Source organism: Corythoichthys intestinalis, chromosome 14 (genome assembly GCF_030265065.1).
Source record: "Corythoichthys intestinalis isolate RoL2023-P3 chromosome 14, ASM3026506v1, whole genome shotgun sequence".
NCBI lineage: Eukaryota > Metazoa > Chordata > Actinopteri > Syngnathiformes > Syngnathidae > Corythoichthys > Corythoichthys intestinalis.
This window is the reverse complement of record NC_080408.1, coordinates 587,520-606,880: the sequence shown is the minus strand read 5'-3', so window position 1 is coordinate 606,880 and position 19,361 is coordinate 587,520. Positions and strand designations below refer to the sequence as shown.

The 19,361-nt window shown below is 41.8% G+C and overlaps 1 protein-coding gene across 1 annotated transcript in view; it reads left to right on the top strand.

Annotated features, from left to right (window-relative positions):
- Nucleotides 1–19,361, top strand: part of LOC130929889 (uncharacterized) — a 59,410-nt gene that overhangs the window by 8,712 nt on the left and 31,337 nt on the right. Inside the window, exons 12-24 of the mRNA XM_057857510.1 lie at nt 2,597–2,755; nt 4,636–4,819; nt 4,886–5,097; nt 5,186–5,374; nt 8,196–8,338; nt 8,416–8,575; nt 8,652–8,735; nt 10,141–10,266; nt 10,605–10,721; nt 10,787–10,879; nt 14,262–14,482; nt 17,482–17,675; nt 17,732–17,938. Of these exons, the coding sequence (XP_057713493.1) occupies nt 2,597–2,755; nt 4,636–4,819; nt 4,886–5,097; nt 5,186–5,374; nt 8,196–8,338; nt 8,416–8,575; nt 8,652–8,735; nt 10,141–10,266; nt 10,605–10,721; nt 10,787–10,879; nt 14,262–14,482; nt 17,482–17,675; nt 17,732–17,938 (2,089 nt within the window). The remainder of the gene's footprint in view (nt 1–2,596; nt 2,756–4,635; nt 4,820–4,885; nt 5,098–5,185; nt 5,375–8,195; nt 8,339–8,415; nt 8,576–8,651; nt 8,736–10,140; nt 10,267–10,604; nt 10,722–10,786; nt 10,880–14,261; nt 14,483–17,481; nt 17,676–17,731; nt 17,939–19,361) is intronic.

The following is a 19,361-nucleotide window of genomic DNA, read 5'->3' as shown; positions in this document are numbered from 1 at the left end:
GCGCTGACGCAGCTCCAACGACCCGGGCCGGCGGGACTCCGACATCCCGACCAAAAGGCCAAACTCCGCTCGTACACCTTAGTCTTAACCACTTGTACTGACTCCATTTCGAAAGGTTTTAAGAAGGCTCACCGAAAACAAGTAGACCATTTATTCAGGTTGACAGCGATCAAAACGGCGAGGCGAAACAGAAACACTCAGGCGGGGAGGCAAGGTCACCTTATCACACATCAACAAAAGGTTCCCGAGAAAAATTGACAATGCTTAGTTAAACATTCAGTCTTTTAGAGGCTCTCACAGGGCGGGCCGTGGGCAGGAAGAAGGGTGTGTTTGGGATTATTGTCTGTTTGTGGATTGGACAGGAGGATTCAGGAGTTACTGTTTTCAGGGCAACGAGGGTCGTGGATTTTGCCACCTCAGCGTCAAAGGGGCTCTTGGAGTCTTAGCAGTCGTGTTATCAGTTAGATATCGGGCATTCTCCGGTATTCCTTGTGTTGGGACAGGACGTCCCGTCATTTGTTCTGGACTGACCGGGAAAACTGATTGCAAGCGTTGGTAGTGCAGACGTGGGCTTGTAGATATCCGCGTCAATCTTTCTCAGTCAGTTGCATGACGCACACGTTGGGCTTCTGTGATAAGAAGGCGTTGTTTATCTCTTATGCCCTATATTCTGCTTGTTTTCCTTAAACTATGGTATAATTGCTCTTTATTTGATATTGGGTGTGTTACAGTAATACAAACAGTAAAGATGAAAAACAATACTTTTCCCTGATTGATTATATTAAGTAAGTTACAATAATGCAAACAGTTAGACGGTGATTAAGAGAAAAGGTACTATCTTCTTCAATATGGTTTCTGTAGGAGGACAAAAATGACACATTCTTAACGTTTTCCAATACTAAATTTCAGCATTTCTGTCGACAAAGATTTGCCTGATAGCCTGCGGCACACGTTTCTATCAGCAGCACGGGATGCCAGACAGGTGGCTACTGTAAACAAACCGGCGGCTGTGTGATGGGCCAGTGATCCGAAAAGGAAAAAGAGAAAAATAACGGAGGACAACAGAGGATTCAACGTTTCTTGGACCGAAACATTTGCATTCATTGCCAATGCGGAAGGATTGCCTGAATGTTTACTCTGTGGCAAGAAGATGTCAAATAAAAAAAGAGTAAAGTGGAAAGACATTTCCAGGGAAGGCATGCTATATATGCAGCCTAGTACCCAGTTTGTAGTGAGATTAAAAAGTGAAGAATTTAGAGGAGCTCAAAAATTAGATTTAAGAAGTGGATTGCATCGCCAAACTCCACTACTGCTGCAAGTTTTGTTGCAAACCGGGAGATAATAAAGCGTGGAAAACCATTCACTGATGGTGAGTACATGAGGGAGACTTTCGTCAACATATCAGAACACCTATTTGCAGACTTCAAAAACCAAACCAAGATAACAATAACAATTTAAAAAAAAAATCAAAGACATGCCCAGATAAGGGGCATGTTATGCATGTTCCATTTTGTTGTTTTTCGACACCTCAAAATAAAAACGACATAAAAAATCGGATTTCTTTATTGCATTTCTACAATTTCATAAAAGCAATGAAACAATTATTAATATTGTAATAAAGTTAACCTTGAGGTGGCATCGTACAACAGAGTAGTCACGTGGTGCGTTGGATCCTCTGCAGGGAAAATAAACACGAAGTCTCGTGATTTTTTAGCCACCTTAGTCATGTTGATAGTAGGCTAATATAGCTAATACAGATACATACAGCATGTGTTGCCTTCATTATAACGCCTATGTAAGGCATCTATTTTTTTGCGGCTCCAGACAAATTTGTTTTTTGTTTTTTTTTGGGTCAAATATGGCTCTTTCAACATTTTGGGTTGTCGACACCTGGTTAAACCATTCAGGCCAAAAGATGTTTAAAAAAAAAAATTGGCAAGGAAAAGTTTGTAGACAAGGTTAGCTGCCATTGATGGTGGTAGATCTCCAATTCATGCGGACTTTGATAGCTTTAAATGGTCTTTGTTTTTACATTTAAACATGTTTTAAAATTTTCTTTCAATATTTTATTTTTCAAAAATACTTTTTAGTTTAAAAACCATTTTTAAAATGATTTGATTCATCTTCTGCACTGGTAATCCTCACAGGGTTTCGTGATGCTGGAGCCTATCCTAGCTAACGCTGGGCAGGAGGAACCTGAACTGGTTGCCAGCCAACTGTTAACAATTTTTTCATTTTATTTTGATGAAAAACAAACAAACTTTTTTTAAAACTAAATGATCATATTTTAGTGACAATTGATTCCTTTTAAACTGGGAATTCAAAGGGATTGGACGTCTATTGCTGTCAATGGCACTGAAAGAGTTCACGGTTGCTACAATTAATTAAAATGAAAGTTACACTGAAAACTCTGGGCAGATTTGATTAGTTTGACATGGCAACAAATGGATGCCAGTCATCTGATTGGACAAAAATCATTTTGCATAAGGATTGGAAGTGGCACTGAGAAAAACAATGTCAAAAATATTCAAATGAATTTGCAATGCAGTCGAATAGTGTCATTTTGTCCACACTGACGGACGGACACTCTGGTCAGATCCACTTGAAGCATGAGGAAAGCCCCGGCCACGTCAGATCGTCTGCCGATGTCAGCTACGGCAAGCACTGGGATGAGATGGACAATAAAAACACGCTACTTTGGAGCCAGTCCTTCAAAAACCAGTCCACGCAAAACCGTACCAGCTATATATTCGAGGTAACCACCCGGGTTTTTTCATTCAACTAGTTGTGTTGATTTTGTCAGCCCTTTTAATTTTTGAACGAAAATACATATTAGTCATCATAAGCGGATATTACGGGAGGGGGGGGGGGGGGGTTGGGGGCGCGAAAAGTGTTGTTGCATTTAATTGACTTTCCTATACGTATAAAAGTTGTAAAGCAATAAAACTGCAACAAAAATGAATGAAATTTTTCGAACAGATCATGTGACTAGCACCTTAGACGGTCATTTGCTTTGCATATATATCTCAAATATTTTTTTGCATTCTAAAACTTTTTCTATGATTGAAATTTTTCTTTTTTTGATTGAAGTGATTTTTCTTTTTGAAAATATATATATTTTTTGAAGCAACTTATTTTTTGATTGAATAATAAAGACAAAAGTCCTGGCCAAAATGTGGCCCAAAAACAAATCAACATTACTTCAATCAAAAAAGTTGCGTCAATCAAAACAAAACAAAAAAAATCAAAGAAAAATGGCTTTCACATGCATTTTTGTTTTAGTTTTTTGAGTTTCAAATTTATTTTTGCATTCAAATACATTTTTTTTAATTGGAGCGACTTTTTTGGGGTTGAAAATATATATTTTGATTCAAGCAACTTTTTAAAAAATTTTTATTGAAGCAACTTTTTTTGATTGAATAATAGACACAAATCCATATGGCTCCGCACATGGGATACAATTTTTGACTGGGGTAACTACATTGGCACGACACCGGCGGGCGTACTATATTCAAAAGATGATGATCATGGCTAAAAGTATTGCCTAAGCAGCCTGATGTAGAATTCCCCTCAAGAATGATGGGAAACAAAAAACGCTCATTGTCAACTTATTATTATAAATATTCTTGTAAGTTAATTTTATTGCTGACACTGTGTTTCGGGGTCATCAACATGTTGTGCCCCCCCGTCCCAAAAGTCAAACTCCGCCTATGTTAGTCATTTCCAAATGTGTTTGTCTTTGTCTCGTTTTCATTGACGATTACTCAAATTGTTTTCATTTAGTTTTCATTGACACTCAAACTGTGTTCGTCTGTTTGAATTCCAAAGTTTTCGGCCAAAAATAAGATTTCCAAAAATTTGGATTGAAGATTGTGAGACGAACACATATTCTACAACAGGTTTCCGCGAAGCCACCTATCCTATCTCCCTCCTCCAACACACCTGAATCAAATAATCAGGATCATTATCAGGCTTCCGGAGAGATTGCTGATGACATCATCATTTTATTCAGGTGTATTAGGGTAGGGAGGGATGGAAAACACCACAGGATAGGCAGCCGGATTTGGTGAAGCCTGTACTACAAGGACAACGCCATCTTGGTGATAGTAATACACACTCGCATTATTTTTTTCTAATGCATTAAACCCACCTGGATGCCACAAACTGTTTGTAAAAAATGTTCAGTGCTCGCCACGCAAAATGACCACACTACCATGAATGCAATGCTAAAGCTACGAGTTACATTTAGTGTGTGATGATCTTTAAAGGCTAAAGCAAGATTGCAAGATAAGAAAACAAATCTAACCATGGGTTTCAAAACAAACAAGCTTGGAGGCTAGAGGGGACACCGGTGAGCGAGGAGGGGTGCGGCACATCACATGAGTGAACCAAACACTGCTACGATGCAGGCTAATCACACATACAATAAGAAAATTGTAAATATATGACGCACATTTTCATCTCGTTCTCGTCTCGTCAGACAAAAACTGGCATTTGTTTCGTTTACTTTTCGTCCCCAGGAGATGTTTTTATCTCGACGCCGTCACGAAAAAATTGTTCATCTACAAAATATTTTCCTAGTCCTTGACGAAACCACAATGGTTATCCCGTTTTTTTTTTGTTTTTTTTCCCCAGTTCAATTTTCAGGTTCCACAAAAAGATGTCAACTACCGCGCCCAGCTGTTGCACTCCTACCTCAGACAAGTGGGTTCTGAGAGCAGTACTCACCTGAAACTCAACTACAATGACTTGGCGCCACTTGTGGCCGGTTTACACTGGAAAAGCCCTCCGAACGGCGGCCCGCACGAGAAATGGGAAGGTGAGCTTTCTCCGCTCACTTTCTTGAAACCGTATTCATAACAGACGTCTGATTGGACTACCACAGGAACTTTTACCACAGACACTCCTTGGCTGTACATTTCCACCAGCCACGAGCTGAGTCGGCACCGCCGCCACGGACTACGACTCCGCTCGGAACTCACGGCCGACAAATGGTTGAGAGTCCGGAATCTGGTCCTGGAGGCATCCTACAGAGACGGGGGCCGTGAGAAGGAGGCCCGTCTCCGGCTCGGCACTCCGGCTGTCACGTTTTTACAAGTAACGTACAACTTCATCATCGGCTTTAGGATTCCCTAAAACCGGGACCTTCAACTTCGTGTACGTTGCGGTGACAACTCTTCTCCAGGTAGGTGGACTGGGAGCAGTGGGAAAGAAGACGATGAAAGGCAGCTGTTCTTTCAGCTCATTGTGGACTGCGCCCCTCCGAGGTCACATCTCTCTGGAGACCTTGAAGTCCAGCCTGGATCTGCAGATGTCTTCCAGCTACGGCGAGCGGAACCTCACCGTGGCGGCCGCCCTCCACGCCGTTGGCAAGGTTCTCTGCGATCAATTGGGAAATACACTACGTATATTGCCAAAAGGATTTACACTCTTTTGCTCAGTTTTCTCCTGCCGGATCTGATCTCCGGGCAGCGGGTTCGACACCTATGGTGTAGAGTTAGGGTTAGAATAGAACATTTACAACAAAAACAGAGATCCAGACATGGTGATTCCAATCAATTTGAGCTGATACTTTTGGCAATACAGTGTATCTATGCTCATCTTGTTATTGGTTGCCATTGACATGAATAGACATCCAATCCATTTGAAGTGGGAGGGCTGGCAGCGAATCAGTGTTGTTTTTGGCAACCCGTTTAATTCTCGTCGTCATAGTCTTATGGACGATGTCATTTATTTGTGTCAGTCATATTTTAGTCATCTCAAAATGTGTTTGTCTTCGTCTTGTTTTTGTCGACAAAAACTCTAGACTAATTTCGTCTAGTTTTAGTAGACGTTTACTAAAAATGTTATCATCTGTAAAATTGATAAATATTTACTCCAAAACTAAATAAATTAAGGTTTCCCAAGCACATATTGTAGCGTCTACAAGGACAACTCCAACTTGGTTATAATTCACACTCAGCAGGAAAACGGTACATTACTTTCACGAACTGCATCCAAAGAAATTGTCCAAGAGTTTAAGACGCTTGCCGTTAGCATTACGCCAATGCTAATGCTATGCTAACACTACGAGTTACATTCAGTGTGTGATGAATTCAGCCCATTGGGGGGAGATGATTCAGAACGAGGAAAATTGCGACAGAGAGCAGCAAAATTTAATTGTTTCAATCTCCCTACTCCAATATTTTGACAGGATAAGTATTTTTCCCAAATTGCTGAATAAATAGTGTTGTCATGACAAATAACAGTGTTGTGCTAAATGGAATATTGAAATATTAAAAATGAATTTATTCAGTACGACAGGGCAAAATTACTGCATAATGGTCAAAACTGTTGACATCTTGCACCTCCTGAACGGTATTTGAAGCCACCGGAGTTAGTCCGGCTTTTGTCATTTCCCTGCCTGGAGACGGAGGAATGAGCGTAAACAAAACAGGAGGCGTGACAGCTAGCTGACATGCTACCCCGTACCAAGCGGCGTTTCCAAGTTTTTTATCGCCTTTCGAAAACGACAAATCACACAAAACTACCCCAACTTATGTCACACACGGCGGCGGGGTTGATTGTCTTCACCGATCGGCCAGCCCACAGCAGCGGGAGAGAAGGGGAAACAGCCAAAAAATATAAACAAAACAGGAGTAGTATCATCCACAAAATGCAAGCACATCCTTATAAAACGTTTGCCATGATCCCAGTATCTGACATTGTTTTCCGAAATGTCAAGGTTCGCAGTGAGTCAGTAACAGGCACACTTTTGCGATATATACAATGTTTATTGATTAGAAATTGCAAATAAATGAGGTTTATTGATTACAATCCCAAAAAAGCAAGCAAAAAACAAGCATAACATAGAATAACCATACCGCTAGATGTAGATTGTCACTTGTCACGTCTAAAATCCCCATGATACAGTTAAAACACACAAGCACAAGAAACAATAGCGCTAGATATAGTTTGTCTATCCTAAATCCCCACACTACCGTTAAAGCACAAGGAGATGTCCCTTAGCAATGAAAGAAGCTCCTACCTGTTGACAAATGAGCGGAGAGCCAACACCCCAGATGATTGGTTGGCTCGTTGTGCAATCTCGGCAGCAGATGTTTTCTAAATGTTATGATAGTTGCCATGACTACGAGGCAACGGGCGTCATAGTGGCGGCAATAACAAGACAAAAAGTTGCACATTCAGCCCCAAAAGAATGCATACACCTCAAAAGCAGAAATACACAGTCAGTAACTCTCAAAGGCAGTTAGTGTAATATGTGGATCCAGTTTGGGTCACAAAAAGGTCACAAGTGTTTTTCTTCCTTCAGACATAATATAAATTATGAAGCTTACTCACTTAGTCGTCCGTCCAATGATCTCTTTATTGTCGGACTTGTTTTGCCCATAGCGATGAACAAGAATCTTTTGGAAATCCAAAGAGACTCACGCCACTCTCCCTGGTGCAGCAACAAAAGCCTGCAGCACATTGGGCTGGTGTGATGTGAAAAATAAACAAATGAATCCGCAAAATCAGCTGAATCTGCAGTCCATCTGCAAGCTACTAAGCAATGGCTGTGTTGTGAGATACTGACCCAGGTGACGTCACATTCGTATGCTTCCTCAACCCGAGACTGGAGCTGGAAGTCACTCATTTTCATGGCGCGCGGATTCAAAAAATTGAATAAATAAAGTGATTACTTCCACACACTTTCAAGCAGTCCATTATGAAATAAACATGCTTTTTGCTATCATATGCTTTAAAGGCTAAAGCAACATTCTATATTGTCTCTTGCTAAGATAAAACAAATATTACCATGTGTGTTTCAAAACAAGCAATGTGGAGACTGGAGAGGACACTAGTGAGTTAGGAGGCGCAGCATGACACAACCAGGCACTGCTACCAGGCAGGCTAACTACACATAAAAATGTGTCACCTCGTAAACTTGTAACGGAAACTTTTTCGTCTCGTCGGACGGAAACTGGCCTCAGGCTAGTTATGCTTTAGTGTCTCCCCCAAAAACTTTTTTAGCTCGTTATCATCTTGTCATCGTCATGAAAAAAATGGTTCTTTGCCGAAATATTTTCGTCATCGTTGACAAAAACAACACTGCAGCGGATGAACAAACAATCGCGCTTCAAGTGAATTGGACATCTAGTAATGGTGAAATTCACAGCCGTTCAAAAGTCCCCTTCTCCCTATCCCCGTTGCAGGTTTTAAAAAAGCGGCAAGCGACCTTGAAGTTGATCCGGTGGGAACCCGAGAGTGGCCCTGCCGAGTTTGAGCTAGAAGGGACCGTGGAGGAACTCATGAAGGACAAGAAGATGTACCAAACGATGGCGTTGCTTCATCTTAAGTCAGTTCACCTCTTTCCTTCATCCTTTTCAACGTTTCTAGTATGGATTTTGATGTGAATGAACCAATCTGGCACAGACAGCCTTTGGAGATGTTTCCTCAGAAGCTTCTCCTCAGGAAGACCTTCACCGTGGACTTCCTGAAAGGCCTTTACGTCCTGGAATCCAGAGCCGCTTCAGATGCCACCCGAGAGATCATCCACACTCTGACCATCGGCTATAAGCTACCGAGCCCTTTTGTAAGTAGGGGCAAATGAGTCCTTTTCAAGTGTCCGATCGGATATCAATAATGCATCTTTTCATTCCGTATTCAAGCTTTGCACGGCATTGATCCATCCTTACCGCACGGAAACCATTCCTTCAGACTCGGAGATCTGTCTTAACACATTCAGCAACCAAGTAAGATCACGGACAGTACATGAGCGTTAATCCTAACCCGATTTAAGACTAAATGTCTGATGCGCATTATGAGCCCACGTTGTGCACACTTGTCGGCCATCTTGCGTCAGGGCTGTTCGGTAAGTGTAGGATTATAATAGCTATGAATTGCTTCGGTTTCAACTGATTTTCCAACAGCTTGCTTTGTCGTAAAGGGCACAGATCCATTAAATCAACTGCAAACTAAAAAAAATAATAGATTTTTTTTTCAACATCTAACCAGAATCATAGCCAGGTTGAAAATACATTTTAAAAATTGATCAAGCAAATTGTTTGTATATCTGTCAAGAATTTAGCCATTTAAGACCATTTTAGTGGCCAAAATAACTCTGAAACAAGATGGCCACTTGCCGACTCGGCCTTTAGGCAGCTCGCCTTGTATATGTGATATCTATGGCATTGCCTCATTGGCTGCCATTGGCAGCAATAGATGTTCAATCCTTTTGGACTTCCGCTTCAAACAGATTGGACGTCTATCACCGTCAATATCACTGTGAAAGAATCTGACCTTCTAGCCGGCGAGAACCCGACAACTCGACCAAAAAGCCAAACCCCGCACTTTCACCTTAGTCTTAACCCTTTTTACTGACTCCATTTTGAAAGCTGGAAAAAGGCTTCGAAGCACAAGTTGACAATTTATTCAGGTCGACAGCGATTATACAGCACGGAGGGACCAGGGCGAGGAGCCAAGGTCACCATATCACAAGTCAACAAAAGGTTTCAGAGAAAAAAAATGACAATGCTTAGTTAAACATTCAGTATTTTAGAAGCTCTCGCAGGGCGGGCCACGGGCAGGAAGAAAAGTGTGCTTGGGCGTTGTTTAGGGTTATTGTCTGTTTGTGGACTAGGCAAGGAGGATTCGGGAGTTACTGTTGTCGGGGCAACGAGGGTTGTGGATTTTGCCACCTCAGTGTGAAAGGGGCTCTTGGAGTCTTGTCAGTCGTGTTATCAGTTGGATAGCGGGCGTTCTCCAGTGTTCCTTGTGTTGGGACAGGACGTCCCGGCATTTGTTGTGGACCGTCCGGGAGAACTGATTGCGAGAGTTGGTGGTGCAAACATGGGCTTGTCAGCGTCAATCTTGCTGTGTTAGTTGCATGACTCTGTCGTGTATGTTATGCCCAATATTCTGCTTGTTTTCTTTAAACTATGGTATAGGTGCTGTTTATTTCATATTGGGTGTCTTAGCGTAATATAAACAGCCAAACAGTAAATACGAGAAACAATATTATTCCCTGATTGATTATATCATGTTATAGTAATACAAATAGTCGATCGGTAAATACAAGGAAAGGTATTATCTCCTTCACCTGAAATGTGACCATTAGTTGCTAATTTTATTGAAATATTCACTTTTTTTTTTTAATAGACTCAAGAAGACATTCACGGAAAGTTGCGAGTTGGCACCAGTGAGAAACTGAGTTTTTTTGGGCAAATTCTCTACAATCCCTTGCAAGTGATCAAATTTGGAGCCAACATCACTCATCAGCTCCAGGTAAACCTCATTGACGTCCAATCTGTTTGAAGTGGGAGGGATGGCAACGAATGAACCAACGTCACCCTCCCACTTTAAACATCTGTCTACTCAGCATGAAGCATGAAGAGATTGCCGCTAGCGACATGGCCTCAACTAGACCATGTTGCTAGGGGCAACCATCCCATCAAAGTCAATGCATTGACATTCAATGTCAATTCTCAATGTCGAAGCATCTGCTCTACTCATTGGTTTGAGGTTTAGGGCATCTTGGCTAGAGAATGAACCTGTTTTATTTTCATTTGCTGCCAACCCTCCCACTTCAAATAGACTGCACGTCTACTTTTTTGTTTCCGCAGCTGCCAATCCCCTCCGTCGCGTTGGTAGAGGGAGATGTTTCCTGGAGTCCCCAAAACAGCACCCACTTTGATCATTCCATAAAAGGAAGGATGAAAATAGAGCGGCAAGAGTGTCAAGTGAGTCAAGTTGCGTTCTTGTCAAAACGGCGACTTGTCTTTCTAAAACGCCATTTTCTTCCTAGCTTTCGATGCGGCTCAACGGAACTTCCCGCAGAATTCTTCTCTATTCATTTTTCAGGCATCCTTTTAAATTCAAGATTCCCAAATCTCTAGAGGTGGGTTCAATTCAGATGTCCTAGTAGCCTTTTTTTTTGTTTTTCATACTAACACTTGACTCAGAGGTATTTCGCACTGTTCATACAGAGATTTTTTTGATGTTCTTTTATGTCTGACCGCGGTTTTCAATTCATGTTTGGGGAGTTTCTCTCTAGTTGACTTCAAACAAGCACGAGTGCGCTTGTGTTGCACCGATACAATTTTTCGGCTCCCGATACCGACATCCGGCTTGTGGTATCAACCGATGCCGATAACACCTTTTATTTTTTGCAGTGGGATATTTTTAATGCTAAATGACTGCACTACTCACTTGAAAGTAACGTACCGTAATTTTCGCACTATAAGCCGCCACCCACCAAATGTGACACGAAAACGGCATTTGTTCATAGATAACCCGCACCGGACTATAAGCCGCACCTGTCCTCACTGTATTATGGGATGTTTACACCAAAAAATAGCAACCGGTAACACTTCATTTGACAGCGGCATCATACGACTGTCATAAGACCAAATGAACCACCATGAAGCTTTGATCCAATTGGCTTCAAAGCTTCGTTGCTTCAAGAAGCTTCATTTGGCCATCGCTGCTCCCTTGCAGGAGACAGCCAACCTCTTCTGTCACCAGCTGTCAAGACTGTTGTTGTCCAACATGCCTCCTAGTATGCATTGCAGCGCTACAGATGTAAATAACAATCATAATTCATGTTCTGTGCTAATTATTTCTTCAGTTACTGTTTAGTTTCATTAATTGCTAGTATTGGTAACACTTTATTTGACTATGGTGCCTTAAGACTGTCATTAGACAATCATAATCATGACATGACACGGTCATGAGCATAATGAATGCTCATAACAGATTTCATTTAGTGTCTAAAAGATCTGAGCTGGACATAAATGGAGTTTGTTACATACTTTGCCGGATGACACTTAATGACATCTGTCATAAGCATTCAGTAATTCCAATGATAGTGTCATGTCATAGTCATGACAGTCCTATGACACCGCTGTCAAATAAAGTGTTAGCAAATACCATAAAAAGCAATTAATGAAACAAATGGATCAGAAACGGAATAAATAATTAGCACAGAACATGAATTTTGATTGTTATTAACATCTGTATTGCCGCAATGCTTGCCAGGAGGCATGTTGGACAACAACAGTGTTGAAAGCAGGTGGCATCAGAGGTTGGCTGTCTCCTCCTCTTCCTCTGTAGGAACAGTAGCTAAATGAAAATTGAAACTGAAAATTTTGTTTTTTTATTTACATCTGTAGCGCATCAATGCATTCTGGAGGGATGTGTTGCCTATTAACCCAAATAAGCCGTGCTGGACTATAAGCCGCATGATTCAAAATGAAGGAAAAAAGTAGCAGTTTATTGTCAGGAAATTACGGTATTGCTATCGTGGCTTGGTCACACACTGCTTAACTCATTGTCGGCCATAGATGTCACTAGACGTCCAATTCATTTAAAGTGGGAGGGCTTCCGGCCTCCTGCTTCAAATGGATTGGAGGTCTACAAGCGATAAACTAATTAGAGCGAGGAAGGGAGCCAGAGGAAGAGCATTTTTAAAAAAAATCTGGTTGCTGCCCATAGACTTCATAATGATATTGACAGGACACCGGGCGCGGGGCCGATTAATAGGGGGCCTATCTCCATCAAAGCTGACCGAGTGGAAACACAAAGAGCTTTTTACATTGAAAATTCTTGGGAATAAATGATTAAATCCCTGAATTCTTTATCGATATGGACGTAAAACAGTCTCGATTCTTGGTTAAAAGCTAAAAGAAAACAGGCAGTTAGCATTTATTTTACGCAAATATTGCAAACTATGATGTTAGTCAGTAAGCAAATGTAGCGGCCATCTTATGAAAACAGAGCTTTTATATTGAAATTCTTGTGAATAAATGCTTAAATCTCTGTATTTTTTATACTTATGGACGTAAAACAGTCTCGATTCTTGGTTATAAGCAAAAAAAAAAAAAAAAAAAAAAAAAAAAACGGGCATAGGCATTTATTTTACGTAAATATGTCGAATGTGCTGCCAGTCTAAGCCACTGTGGTGCGGCCTTATCACAACAGAGTTTTTTACTTTTAAATTTTTGGGAATAAATGCTTAAATCCCTGAATTCCTTACAGATATGGACATAAAACAATCTCGATTCTTGGTTAAAAGCAAGAAAAACGGGCAGTAAGCATTTATTTTACGTAAAAATGCAAATTATGATGACAATGCCGTGGCGGTTCATTCAAATATGTCGAAAAATGATGCCAGTCTGTTGGACAGTGTGGCAGTAGCCTTACAACAAAGAGATTTTAACGTTGAAAATTCTTGTGTAAAACCAAAAATAGAATAATGACCTTGAATCCTTGAACAAATCACTCCCGAGACAATCCTTCCTGTTTGTATGCTGTACAGCTTTTGTACTTTTTCAACCAAAATCCGGCGTAGGATTGCTGCATGTGGTGAATAACTGTGACCGACTTCGACCGACTGAAGCGGAGTGTAGGATGGCCCCTTACTTGAAGGCGTGGCGCAGTATCTGGCGAATGTGAGCTGTCAATATCATTATGAAGTCTATGGGCTGCCATTGACGGCGCTAGAAGTCCAATTATTTTTGAAGCGGGAGGGTCGGAATGACCTCCCTCTTCAGATGGACTGATCGCACGTTTACTAGTGATAAGTATAAGGATGACTGGACGGCACACGATCGAACGTCTATCATCATTTCAGGAAAGGTGACGAGTGCTCCTTTTTACGGTGGCGTGTGTAGCTGGTGGCCGTCTTGGGTAGGGGCACCGGCAGTTGGAAAGTAGATCTGGAAAAGTACTGGTGACACAATTTTTTAGTACTCCCTGATACCAACGATGTCATTTTTAGTACCGTATCTGTAAAGCTAGAGAAGAATTACTTGTTACGTGTCAATCAGGAAATGCCAAAGACCCAGTTGCAGAGATGGTTAAGGTTTTATTCAAAAAGCAAAAGTGTCAAAATAAAATTCACCCTAAAGGGGAAAAACAAAAAGAGAATTCGGGAATCGTAGTCTTCTCAGGAGTGAGGCTTCTCAGTCTTTGTGCTGGAATCTTCTGGCAACAGGTGTGTGTTTGGCTTGCGCTTAAAAGGGCTCTACAAATGGGCCACAGGTGTTGCCCGTTAGCTTCACTCCTGAGGAGACCGGTACCCCTTGCACCCGTGCAGCCTGCAAACAGGGAAAAGGGCCTTAACATAGAACGTATGGCAGGATCACGACATTCCGCACCCAAAAGTGAATCCAAAACATTTGTCAGGGCTTAACATTTTTTTTTCCCAATTGTTAGCCAATGTCCTTGTCTCTACGACTAGTGTTGTCTTTGTAGCAACCTGATGTTTGTTTTCACTTAAGATGAAAGCCAGCGCCGACGTGTCTACAGCTCCCGGCGGAGGAAGTAGCTCCGTTGGTGTGAAAGTGGATGAGAAGGAGAGACTGATGCTGGATGCGCACATTTGCCACTGGCTCCTGCTGGAAGACAAAGTCATGCTACTGAGGTTCAACTTAACCCAAAGTTTGCTGCCAGGGCTCAATGACTTGCGTGTCAAAATGGCTGCCAACGTGTCCAAGCAAAGGTGTCTTTTCTCACTTTCCCCCTTCAATTCAAGGGTGTCAAACCTATACGGCCCGCCACGTCATTTTGTGTGGCCTGCAAAAGTATATCTAGGGTGACCAAACGTCCTCTTTTGCACGGACAAGTCCTACTTTCACGTAGTGTCCTCGTGGTCCGGGCGGGTTTTATAAATTCATAAACATGTCTGGATTTTATGATTTTTCACGGGACCAATTTGAAGAGAATCCCTCCGACCGCTGGGTGGCAGCAGTTGACATGGCTCCTACGAGAATGGAGGGAAGTAGTAGTTCTTCTTGTTTTTGTTGGCAGTTTACCCCTGTCATGAGGCATTACCGCCATCTACTGGGTTGACGATTTGGCCACAATGCCTGAAGTTTTTTTTTTTTTTTCTTTTTTAATGATAAATACGTATATAATGGTAACTGTTGACTTCTGTCGGGGCTTTGACTGTAGAATCCCGTTTGGTGTCGCATCGGTGCGCTGCCGATGATTGTAAACTTTTAGAGCAAAGTTTGATTTTTCCTCAGCCAGCTATCAGTAAGCCAAACCGCGCTAGGCATTATGGGAAACGTAGTTTTGAACTGCTACGTTTGGAAACATGCTGATTGAATAGTTTGTCAGTTTATTACGGTTTTTGTTTGTGTGCAATCTAGAACATTGAATGAGAACATCATTTGAATGGGAATAACAAATTGTCAAGGAAAATTGTCATGATAGTAATTTATAAAAATGTTTAGTTGGCACATAGCCTACTGAGTGTATGTGTATTGACTGGACTACATTTCTATGGGTCTGCATTATATATATATATATATATATATATATATGTATGTATTTTTTTTAAAGTCATTATTTTTTTTCAAACTGCATTTTTCCATCCAGCGTGAGGGGGCACACTTTAAATATATTAAAGTGATATAAGCATCTTTGAGTGACCTTCGGGTAAAATTCAAGTATCTTGAGGCCGGGCTGAGGCTGGGCTGAGTGTCCTCTTTTTTAGAAATCAAAATATGGTCACCCTAGTATATCACAAACGTCGACTTCCTGTTTTTCGCCTGATGACAAGTATCCATCATACAGAAATAGCCCATATTTGCTGTTTTTAACAACAACAAAAAAATACAGCAGAAATGTTTTATTTAATCAAAAATGAAATAATGTAGCCAATATTTCCCATTTTTTAATTAAAAATTGTATTTTGAAAGATGAAAATAAAGAGATAAAAATCTTTTTATTTTATCATCATATATGTATATAATTTTCGAGTCTTGCGTTAAAGGTGGAAAAAACACCGAAAACCATACAAACCTGTGAAAAATGGGGGGGGGGGGGGGCAAAAACAATTTTTTTTTAAAAAACGCAAAAAACCTGCAAGAAGGCAGAAAACACCCACGAAAAATGTGAAAAATTTTTAAAGTCAAATTCCGCTTACCAGTATTATGTTTTAAAAAAAAAACATAAAAAATACAGACGTAGGTTCTGTCTTCACTTTTAATTAACGTGGGTGCTGTGCAGCCCTCTTGTAACAAGTCTGTTCAACAACCATTTTTTTATCCCTATGATCTTGTTTTAACCAATAGAGCTCCCTAGTGGTGAAACGGTAAGACTGTTAATCAATATTATCAACACAAACAGTAGATTTTTTTTTTCATAGTCATTGGCTGCCATTGACGGCCTATCCATTCTTAATCCTGAGTTATGCTTCAGCGTTGCGGTGACGACTACGGCGTCAATAAGAATTCGATGGGCAAGGGAATGCGTTGCTATGTAATTCAGGGGTGTGGCGTCGTGTTTATACGGTTTCGGGGGACTCTTGTCGACTTCCTCTAGTTTTCTTCCAGTTACACAACAACGTCAACGGAGATGGAACGCTTGAATGTGGAACTTCAGCTCATCAACATTAGACAACAAAATGTTGATCATACAAATGTTGAGGCGGATTGTCAGACTTGATGCTGCCCAGAGACTGGCAGTCACATTATAAATTCTAGCATCGGGTGGAAGCCAGCAAGCTGCGTTGTCCAGCGTTTTCTCCGATTTGTTTGCTTGTTTGTTTGGTCCTACAACCAGCCACTGGGAAGCCGTAGCAGATTTCTTGCAGCTATGGAACTTCCCAAACTGTGTTGGCAGCCTTGATGGTAAACACGTTACCATCAAAAGATTGAGGCACTCTCAATCAGTGATGATGGATCAAGTGTGTGAACTGTCTGTTGTTGAAAATTAAACATCAAAACAACTCTTTTGACACCAAATCTGTGCTTTATTCTTCATATACTTGAAGTGTAAAATGTAAATAAGTCACAGACTCACAGCAAACAGATGTGCACAATAAACGAAAGTGCACCAACCAAAAATATGACATAAAATATGATAAAAAGCTGGCAGTTTTTGGCCGACTGTGTCACTGCTTCGTGTGGCCATTCGCTTCCAAACACAGAGATACTTTTCTCGGAGGTTCTTCCATTTTTTAATGCAATCGCTGACCTCCAGCCCCGTAATTTTAGCAATCTCCTTCACGAATTGCTTTCCATTTGGCAATCTTTATAATGTCTTGACGAGACATTGTAGAGGTTGTCGTATTTGCGGACCTCTTCGATAATACTCTCGCCGACTTGATCCACTTTTTGCGTGTAGCACAACAAAGTTTGAAAATGGCGGGGATTTCGCGCTGAACCAGAAACATCAGTCTGAGCGGACCAATTGCAGTCCATTTGCACCACGTCACCACGCGTTGACGTGACCCCAGTCAGGATTCTGTGGAGGTGCACGTCAGCCGACGGCGGAGGGTTGTAAATCGGGTCTGCCTTGATGGTGTAGGTCTGCCGCAAAAGCATAACTCAGCCTTTAGTCAAAATGGATTGGACGTTGAGCTTTGTCAATGGCACTGAACTGAGTTGGTTAACCATCTGAAGAAAACCCTGAGTAAGCCCATGAGAAAGATGAGTTTGACACCATAGGGAGTGATCAGTTGGTATTGTCATCTTTGTGTTTCCCATCTAGCGTGTGGTTAAACGGCTCCTACAGTGAAGGACGCAACGTTGTTTTAACTCAAGTGAAAGGCTCTCTTCAAAACAACAGCGGTCTTCAGTTGGCACTATCAGGAAATCTCAATCACTCCGTGGCCCGCTGGGCTATTCTACCCCGCACTTTGGGATTCCACGGCACATTGGAACGTTCTGACGTCACCATTCGAGGTAAAATTATTCTTCCATCTTAAAACTGGTCAGCCGATGGCGGGAAATGATTACAGGACACGTGAGGGTTACGGCGGACGAGACCTTTTACTGCATGGATCTGAGGCATCGGGAGGAAAAGGAAGCGGCCCGTTCCCAGATGTGCCTTTTGTCAGAGGGTGGACATTTTTGCATTAATGCGAGCGGGCGACTGGAGGAAAAAGGCCTGACGGGTGAAGTCCACGTCCAGCTGGCACACTCGTCTCAACTACTCAATGCCACGGGTAATCACTAACACGTCACTAGAGTCATCTGCCGTCGACGACTCGCACACTCGAGACTTTCACGACTTACCGGGGTGTTCGATAATTACGAGTGTCTTACCGACACTACTATTGGTATCGGTGACGATACAGCACTAAAATGACGTCATCGTCGGTAAAGGGGAGTACTCGGAAATAACGCACCGATGCTGCGCAAAATGTACTTTTCCACATTCAGTTCCTCCCGATCGAAGGAATCACGCTAGCCGAACCTCCGGACCCGTGCTGGCGCAGATCTAACGACCCAGGCCAGCGAGATCCCAGCCAAAAGGCCAAACTGCGTGCATTCACCTTAGTCTTAACCCTTTGTACTGACTCACTTTTGAAAGCTGGAAGAAGGCTCACCGAGATTAAGTTGATATTTTATGTGGGTTGACAGCGATCAAACAGCAAGGTGAATAGAAACAGACTCAGGCGGGGAGGCAAGGTCACCATATCACAAGTCAACAAAAGGTTCCCGAGAAAAATGGCAACAATTAGTTAAACATTCAGTCTTTTGAAGGCTCTCACGGGGCGGGCTGTGGGCAGAAAGAAGGGTGTGTTTAGGCGTTCTTCAGGATTATTGTCTGTCTGTGGATTGGACAGGAGGATTCGGGAGTGACTTATGTCAGGGCAACAAGGGTTGTGGACTTTGCCACCTCAGCGTCAAAGGGGCTCTTGGAGTCTTGTCAGTCGTGTTATCAGTTGGATATCGGGCAACCTCCGGTGTTCCTTGTGTTGGGACCGGGCGTCCCGCCATTTGTTCTGGACTATCCGAAAGTACTGATTGCAGGAGTTGGTGCGTCAATCTTGCTCAGTCAGTTGCATGGCGCACGCGTTGGGCTTCCGTGATAACAAGGCGCCATGAATCTCTTTATGCCCTACATTCTGCTTGTTTTCCTTAACTATGGTACAAGTGCTATTTATTTTATATTGGGTGTGTTAGACTAATATAAACAGTCACACAGTAAATACGAGAAACGATACTATTCCCTGATTGATTATATATATATATATATTTATATATTATATGTATGTATATGTATGTATGTTAGATTAGTGCAAACAGTTGGACGGTGCCTATGAGAAAAGGTACTCTCTCCTTCACTACGCAAGAGTTTACAATTCATTACCCTGGTTCCTCGACATACGATCGCATCCTTTCGACATCTGACGTAAAATTTGACTAGTCATTTGTCTCGACATACGACGACATGCTCGAAATACAAGGATTTATGGCAGCATCGCAAATTAAAAAATTTTCCCCCCATAAGACGGACATACGGTGGATTTAGCCTCGATTTTTGGGCTGTTGAACAAATTCCTCAAATTATAATGTTTTCTTATGGGAAAATCCCGCTCGACATCCGACCATTTGGATATACGAACTAGAACAGAATAGCCC